Source organism: Alligator sinensis, unplaced genomic scaffold (assembly GCF_000455745.1).
Source record: "Alligator sinensis unplaced genomic scaffold, ASM45574v1 scaffold117_1, whole genome shotgun sequence".
In the NCBI taxonomy this organism is placed as follows: Eukaryota; Metazoa; Chordata; order Crocodylia; family Alligatoridae; genus Alligator; species Alligator sinensis.
This window is the reverse complement of record NW_005841855.1, coordinates 174,894-183,764: the sequence shown is the minus strand read 5'-3', so window position 1 is coordinate 183,764 and position 8,871 is coordinate 174,894. Positions and strand designations below refer to the sequence as shown.

Here is an 8,871-nt window from a genome sequence, read left to right as displayed (position 1 = left end):
TTGACCTAGTCTTTAGTGCACAGGCCTTGGTGCAAACGTTAAGTGTTACTAAGCTGCTCTGCAGTAGTGACCACAGTGCAGTTGGGTTTGACATCCACGTAGAAGGGGAGACTAGAAGAAGATCTCCCCTACAGTAGCCTTTAACTCTGAAAAAGGACATAATACCAAAATGAGGAAGCTAGTTAAAAGGGGCCCCTGAGGAGCTGAATAATTTGCAAGCAGCATGGGAACTGCTTAAGAACACCATTTTGGAGGCACAGAGGAAATGCGTACCAGAAATAAAAAAACGGAAGCCAGCCCAGAAGAAAGTCAGCATGGTTTAATGGCACAACTGCAGAAGCAATGAACAGAAAAAAGACTTCTTTCAAGAGATGGCAGGCAACTCCTAATGAGGAAAATAAAAGAGTACAAACTCTGCCAAATCAAATGTAAAACTGTAGTAAGATGAACTAGGAAAGAATTTGAGGGAAAACTTGCTACAGATATAAAAGGTAACAATAACATTTTTTTTTACATATATTAGAAGCTGAAGATCAGCTGTAGAATGTGTTTTGCTCTTTTGATTTACTTCAGGGCTCCCCAATTTCTGAGCAGCCAGGGGGTGCACATCCAGGGCCACAGGCTGTAAACCCCCTTTCTTCCAGGAGCAGGGGCAGGAGTGGGGAAGCTGGAAGAAGTAGGGGGAGCCCTGAGACCCTGCAGTAGGAGGAGCAGCACTTGGGCTGGAGCCAGGCTGGGCATTCATAGTTGCAGGCTGCAGGTGGCTCCTGAGGTGCCAGTTGGACAGCCCTGATTACAGCAGTGTAACTAAGGCAGAGCAACTCGGGTAGCAGCCTCTGGCACCAACTTGAGGAGGGACAGAAAAATAGCAGCTGCAGCCCCGAAGTCACTGCTGCCTCCATCTATTGCAACTGCCTTGGGCACCTGGTTGACCTACACCTGTCTAATTTCATTAATCTATCTTGTCTTTACTTCATTAGGAAAACACACTGAGTATCATTCCTGTTCTTGAAATCAATAGGGAGAAATTTGCTATCAGAAGTGTTTCATGCATCTCAATCCTCCTGAGCACAGAATCTGAAACCAGTTTTGCTCTGTTTCTGCAGACAGCTCATGTCATGGAAGGCAGTAGGTCTATTTGCATGAGGCAAGCAGGGTCTGGCCACATATAAGCAACAAGATGAAAAGAGGAGGTCCCATTAAAAAACTGTCTTAACAACCAAATAAAGACTTTAATTTTATTTATGGAAGATGTTTAGAGTATATTGCATTTATTTGGCCCCAGAACTCTTAGCACTGCAACAAATTCCCAGAGTTCCACTCTTTAAAGTGCTTCAAATTCCATTTATATTATTACTATTTTTCACGTTAATGTACATTTAAGTATAAACATTAGGTCTATCAACCCAAAGACATTTATATTTTTATAAAATTCTTTATATTAGGCTAGATTCTGTTCCCACTGTGACCAGCATATATCCACATTTCTCAAGTTAAGTCAATGGAGTTATTCTCATTATACCTGTGTGTGGCTAAAGCAGGATTTGGCCTACAGTGTGTATATACAATTCCGTTTTATATTTTATGTATATATCTCACACATGTAATGAATTACCTTGGAAAGCAATACAATTTAATAAGGAATCTTACAAAGCCAACACTTTCAATTAGCTTTGGCACAGTCCACAATTCCAGAAGAATTCATAAGTCATTTTTAACAATATGATTGACAAGAGTCACACAGTGATCAGCAAATGTGAACTCATATTGCATTAATACACACAGTACATCTGGAGATTCAATCCAATGAGTGTACAAGTAATTCCCTTAACAAGAAATGGTAAAGTTAAGTGACAGGGCATCCATGCAAGCTGACTACACCGTGAACATCTGACATTTTGCTGACAGAGACAGACTTGTCATTAATGTTAATGTTCTTTACACAGCCAGTGAACGAGTCCTGCACAGGAAGCCATGGTGTTTTTAAATTTGCTGTAAAGATAAGGGAAAAAGGAACAAATGAATAAGGTATAAGCTATTTTGCAGAACGCTGAATATTTCATGTTAGTGGACTTACAAAGTTTTCTTTGATAGGTCTTATTTATGAGAGACAATTGGATAGGCTAGTTCTGGTTATCAGAATGTAAGGTGAAAGATTTACTAACACTCCATACTGAACTACATTACTTCCCTGTGGTAGATTACTGTGCACTTTCCAATGCTTTGCTTTTTATTTAGGTAGTGGCTGATGGCTCTGAGCCCTTCCAATTTCAACCAGTCTGAGCACCTTCTCCTCAGCTTAGGTAAATGAAAAAGGAGGAAATGTAGATACAGGCCTGAATGTCTATAGCTACATTTCACTTAGCCTTTCTCCTATTCCTCCCCAAACCTCCTGGGGAATCTCAGTGTAGCTGTGTTGGTCTCTTGGATTCCCTATGTGGTGACATATGCAGCACAGAAAAGCCTACCACAACAGTTGGGGCAAGGGCCACAAATACTGGCACTATAGACTCTGATGCATCTGCGGAGGCTATGAAGCAGTATGGAAATGCAGGGCACCACTCGGTGGATGGTGCTCACCTCCACAAATAATGAAATCCATGGGATTACACAGCTGGATTTCCTACCATGTGTGTGCACGCACACACATGCACATATATTTGTATATGCAGAGATTGAAGTTTGCTCTGCGTGCACATGCGTGCATATACGTGTGCATGTGCAGTGATCAAAGTTTGCTCTCTTGTCCCCTAAGGGTATTCTTGTATGGAGAGGATCATAGGATTGGAAGGGATGAAAGGAATCATTTAGTCCAGCCCCCTGGCACAGATGTAGGATGAGCTATTTTTACACCATCTTAGATATGGCCCTTAATGTATACATGATTTTTTTTAATAGAAACAATACAAGCAAAGAATTGTTAGGTAATACTACCTGGAAGTCCTCCAAAATAAAGTGGATGACCCATGTGTTTGGAAAGTGAGGCTGATGATCCAACAGTGTAGTTACTCTTGGTATCCACCTCTAGCTGCACAATGTTCTGCTTCTGAGTTACTGTAAAGAACTTAGTAAATCAGTAAGAATGCTCTACTCCAGTTAATTCTCAGCCAACTATGACATGCTAGCTTTTAGTCATTTTTGTCTTGCAGAAATGAGAAGTAATTTTATTTCATTCCTATTCAAAAATCAAACAGACATGCATAGCTGTTGTTTATGAAGATGTGTAAAAAGGTGAAAACGTGTTCTCATATATGCAGCCTTAAATTAGTGTAAAGTATACTTTTATTGTTCCAAAGAGTTGTCTTCAAAAGAAAAAGCAATGGAAGTCTTTGGTTCAAAAAAAGTCTGACATAAAATCTGGGCTGTAGAAGTATCTAGCATCTTCCTCTCCTCTCCTCCCACCCCAGTTTCAGAAGAACTGGTGAAATGATGATACAGTACCTGAAATGGAATGCCACTCCCCATCGCACAGTGACTGCTCAAGTGTGACTGATGTCTTGAATTCTCTAGCACCATTCTTTCCAGAGGCTGTGAGCTATAAAACAGTTAACTTTCAAGTTACAAGGGAAAAAGAAAGGAGAAGACGAAAAATATCCTACTCCAGAGTCCAAAGACAAGATATTTTTTAAAAATTAAACACGTATATATTCACCTCTTGCCTCTCTTTCCTGATTCCTTCCTCTACCACCCTGTAGAGCCTTGCAGATTCTTTCTGCATCTAATTTAAGGTCTTTCCTATCCATTTGTGCAGCTGAAGCTTTTGTCCACTTGTTCATCAACTCAGAACTTATTTGCTGCTACATCTTTCTCTCTGGCCTTGACAAAATTAATGTGGGTACACTCATAATCCATTTAAAAATGTTACTGCAAAGATCATTTTCATGGCCTGTTGTTTTGGGAACATGTCATACCTGTCTTGGTACCCTTTAACTGGCTTCTATCTTATCAAACATAAGCTATTTGTCTTCACTTTCTAGGTCCTCCACAGCTTCCCCCCACCCTATACATAATTTCTCATTCATTATTGAGAGATTCATTCATTCATTATTTATTATCTTCCTCCTCTGATCATCCTGTGATGCTAATTCCCATTCTCCTTTGTTAGATTTTCAAATAAGCATCTTTCTCCATTGCTAGCCTTCATGTTTGGGAGAAGCTCCCTGCAAACATACATAAAACCAACACATTATTCAAAACCCTTCTTAAAACTGCTTAGCCATAATGCTGACAAATGTTTTGACTGCTGGTATAATGACTCCACTACCTACCAGGCTGATCCATATTGCTTCTGTTCCCTTGTACTGTCCATCTCTCTTTGTATCAATCTTTTCTTTTATGCTTGTATCGTGCTTGGGGCTGTGACTGCCCCTTTTATTCCATTTGTACAGCTCCAACCACAGAGGAGTTTTGGTCCATAACTAATCTCCTAAACTATGGTAATACATATCACCAAGAAGAAAAACAACTACACATTTCTGACCTGAGGAAGGGCACTAGATGCCCAAAAGCTTGCCCAGCAGCACTCCCAAATATACTGTGCATCCAATAAAAGATATTGCAAAAAAACCCTTTGCCTTTCAGACATTTCCTGGACTGTCAAAACTGCCACAATTCTCCAACCCTACAACTACACACTTGTCAGTGAGTGGAGAAGACATTAAAACAGGGCAGAACTGCTGAAATGCTTGAGTGGGAGACTGTACTAAAAGCAAGTGAGAGACTGTGTAGGGAGCTGCACCAGAAAAGTGCCATATAGCTGTATTCTTCCTAGCAGGCTTGTGTAGGCTAAGAGAGTGGCAGCATGTTTCCTGGTTTTGTGGCTATGGGCCAAAATCCTTGTCTCGGTTTCTAAAGAGTCATCCAGACATGGAAAGACTCTGTTATTCTTATGAGGGGTGTACATGAGCTTTCCATTCATATTACAAGTTTTCAGGTGCTCCTTGTCCTAAGGAGATAAGGATTCTTTAAACTATATGGAAATGACCTGAGCAAGTCAATGTGAACACAGTAGAAGCTGCTAATACTGATATGGGAGAGATTTAGGGATCCATCTCCCAAGGAATGTTTATAAACAACTGTGATGTAGTTTTCCCATATGTATTTTTTAAGTTTGACATTGTACAGAGTCAGTCTAGTGTTCTTCTGCATGATGCCAGAGCAGTTGAAATGACAACAAATCCATACTGACCTTTCCTGCTTCCATATAAACAGCTAAATAGCTGTCTTGCTTGCTTCCAGAATGGAGGAGTACACCTGTTAGGCTTCTTAGGCGGACATTAAATATGATCTTAAATTCCAAGCCCATCACAAAAGAGTTATCTGAGGATTGTTAAGAATAATTGCAAAACATGGTTAAAAAAAGAAAAAAAAAATCTCATGTCAGTAATAAAGACACTGTTCCAGGTAGTGTAATCTCTACATAGCTTACCAATTTTGATATGACCACCTTCATTAAAAAAATAGATCCCTGTCTCCAAAGAACCATTCAGGCATGGAGGAACACCATTGTTCTGATGAGCTGTATCCATAAGCTTTCCATTCATCTTAAAGTTTCTCAGGCAACCCACAAAACTGTTTCTTGGTATACTCTAAAAGGAAGTTTAATAGCATGCATAATAATGATAAATATTAATCATCACAGCATTTTTTTTAGTAATAGATCAGTTAAACAGTTCTTTTGCATTATTTGATTGTGGAAAACACAAGTATGAACTGTATGTAAAGGCAGGAGTAAAAATGTACAAAGCCATTACATGAATGCCAGTAAATCATTAAAGAATCAAGTGTTCAGAAAATACTGTCACGGTGAAAAGGTTAAAGAAAAATCTTAGCTGCAGTACTGCTATGTTGCAAGATGCATGAAAATGTGACTACTAAAACAGCAGCAGTTCAGTTTGGATCTCAACCATCAAAAAAGTTTAAAAAAACATATATGTTTTAAGTTATTTTAATAGCTAACATTGATAATGCACACTTGAAATTAGAATCAGATCTGACATATACAATCCCTTGTAGAATTGACATGGTGATGAATAAGAAGGAATCCCTCCCTTTTGTACTGAATATTACACTTTACCAGCTGGAATCAACATTTTACAGAAAAGGTGGGTTCCGGAGGATAAGATGAATTCAACTTTTGTAGGTAAAGGGAAATGAGGTCTGGCACACGGCTGAAATCAACATACTGACTAAGATGCTAGCAATTCATGTGCACCTGAAGACTGGTGCATAGCTGAGAAAAGAGTTTATAATTAAGAACTTATGGACATCATGTACAGATGGCCTTAGTTCAATGTCTGGGGAAATCTACTGAATCCTACTCATAATGAAGATCTCTCATTTTGATAGTTTATCATCTTCATTTATCATCTGGGGAAAACATAACTTATACTTCCTTACCTGTGGTTTCAATGATGGAATCCCTCCCAGGTAGATTACTGAATTACTGCTAAAGGTGGAATCACCTGCCAGGCTTCCTTGCCGGGCATGCAGACCATCAATAACAAGGCGGCCATTCTTTCCATCCTTACTGAATACCACCTTTGCAGGAAACAGGTACAGCTCAGTTAGAAACTCAAGACCAATGACTTTCAATGGAATTTATGCTCCTAAATAATTTGGGTACCTTTTGAAAATCTCAGACTACATGATATGTCATGTAGTCTTAAAATTAGCATACTTTTCCAGGCCAATTTGAAACAAGCAAAAATATAAAGGAAGATGATGAATCAAGTTTGTAAACAAAGGACCTTGTATGTTCACTAATCCCTTGGTGACCCAGGTTCCGATCTCCATTACTCTGGCATAGAGGCAGAGTAGTTCCATGGCTTTCTATATATATATACCCACCAGCTTCAGAATAATGTGTAATGCTTCACCACACTGTCTATGTTACTGGTCAAAGTGAATGGTTCCCTTTGCCCTTTGGGATGTTGAGCACTTGTGACCTGGGAAGTTGAGTGCTGTTCATGTTTCACATTTCACACAATTAATTCTATTCCAAATGCTGTAATACTTACAGTGTGCCACTGTCCATCATACTTTGCTTTGCTTTTGATTTTTATTTTCTTTCCTCCAGCACCGAATGAAAAGACAAAACGTCCCTTTGAAATGTGAAGAGACATGTATGAGCTCTCAGGTTTGTCCCCCATAAAAAATATCAATCCTCCTGAAGATGCAGTCTGCACTTCTACAGAAAAATGTAACCTTTAGAGGAAAGAAAACAATAAAGAAGATATAAAAACATTGCTTTGTTTGGCTTATGGTAGTTTCTTTCCCAAAACTCCTCACAAATGTGCAAAGAGCCTGATTCTGCTGTCAGTTATGCCACTACAAATCAGAAATCAGAGTCACTGGTGTAAGTGTGCATTTAAGTGTGATCAGAGCCAAAGACAGTTCAATACTGTTATATTTATTGCAATCTCACTGTTTAAAGAGTTCTATTGGAATCCTATTGGAAGAAAAACATTAAATATTTATATTAATGAAATACTTGTATATAAAATTAGATTAAGTGTCTGAACGCTGATATGCATTCAGTAATATAGAGCATACAGAACAGACAAGGCCAATGGATATCTTAACTGATTGGTAGTCATTAAATCCAAACTCAAACTCCTCTCCCAGCAGAGGGGCCTGACAATGTGCCCTGAAGACCATCAAACTCTGGCTGTGGCAAGCCAAGAAAAGATGCAGCTATGAAAGGCAAGGACTATCTTCCGAAAACTCCACAGCATTAGTCTCAGGGTAGGGAGAAATGTACATTTAGGCCACCTTGAAAGGGGAAAGGAAGGTGTGCTAAGAACATGTAGGAACCAGGCATGGCTAGTGAACTCAGACTGGTGGGGCAGTGGAGCATCCCAGGGGAGCCGGGGGGGTGAGGTTTGCAGCCTCCAGCTACCAGCCGGAGTGCCCGGCCAGCTGCAACCCCACCCTGCGCGAGATGCTCCACTGTGCGATTCTGAGTTCACCAGCCCTGCCTGGTAAGAACTGTTATATTTTAACTGGTATGTCTGCATAATCCTTCAGTGATACAAGTGAGCTAAATCACCCTAACTTTAACCCTGAATGATCCAGGTATAAAGTTTGGAGCAGTTTTGTCTATGTTTGTATTCTACAGAATCATGCAGACATAACAGTTATATTCCATGAGCTTGTATCAATATTAGGGCTGTCAATTAATCACAGTTAACATGCGCGATTAATGTGTTAATTGGTCTGTGTTAATTTTTTTAACATGTTAAGTGCACAGTGGCTTTGGAGCGCCCACAGTGAGGTAAAGAGATGGGGCAGGGGCAATTGGGACCAGGACCTGGGGCAGGTCATGGGATGGAGCTGTGGATGGCTCATCCAGGGGCACAGGAGGAAGGTACAGCTCCCCACTGCTGTGCACACCCCCAGGGGAGGCATGGGGGGGATCTGCCCGCCAGATTTGTGCATGGGGCAGAGGTGGGCTGGGGCTCTGTGCCTTGCTGCCTTTGCGCCAGGAGCTACGTGATGCCATGTTGCGCCTCCCACTGTCAAGAGGGTAGGGAATAGTGTAGCCAGAGTGCGGCTCCCAGGGCAAAGGCAGCAGGACATAGAGCCTGCCCTCACCCTTGCAGCCTGCCCTCGCTCTTCCTCTATGCACAAATCCAGGGAGCTCATGCCCGCCATGCCTCTCCTGGGGGTGTGCACAGCAGTGGGGAGCTATGCCCCCCTGCATCCCTGGATGAGCCTCCAGCTGCTGTTTCCCATGACCCACCCCAGCCCCTGCCCCACTCCCTCCTTCACTGTGCTGGCCTTGATCTGCCCCTTCCCTCCACAGACTTACCTGCAGGGTGGGTGGGTGTGTGTGTGTGTGTGTGTGTGTGTGTGTGTGTGTGTGTGTGC

The 8,871-nt window shown here is 41.2% G+C and overlaps 1 protein-coding gene across 7 annotated transcripts in view; it reads right to left on the bottom strand.

Annotated features, from left to right (window-relative positions):
* Nucleotides 1-310: 310 nt before the first annotated feature.
* LOC102386555 (laminin subunit alpha-3) overlaps nucleotides 311-8,871 on the bottom strand; it is a 134,312-nt gene continuing 125,751 nt past the window's right edge. For all 7 annotated transcript variants that reach the window (XM_025213874.1, XM_025213868.1, XM_025213877.1 and 4 more), the window contains 7 exons: nucleotides 7,020-7,206; nucleotides 6,400-6,540; nucleotides 5,429-5,588; nucleotides 5,189-5,319; nucleotides 3,442-3,535; nucleotides 2,935-3,054; nucleotides 311-1,992 (listed from right to left, as the gene is read on the bottom strand). In XM_025213874.1, the coding sequence (XP_025069659.1) occupies nucleotides 1,847-1,992; nucleotides 2,935-3,054; nucleotides 3,442-3,535; nucleotides 5,189-5,319; nucleotides 5,429-5,588; nucleotides 6,400-6,540; nucleotides 7,020-7,206 (979 nt within the window). In that variant the 3' untranslated portion in view covers nucleotides 311-1,846. The remainder of the gene's footprint in view (nucleotides 1,993-2,934; nucleotides 3,055-3,441; nucleotides 3,536-5,188; nucleotides 5,320-5,428; nucleotides 5,589-6,399; nucleotides 6,541-7,019; nucleotides 7,207-8,871) is intronic.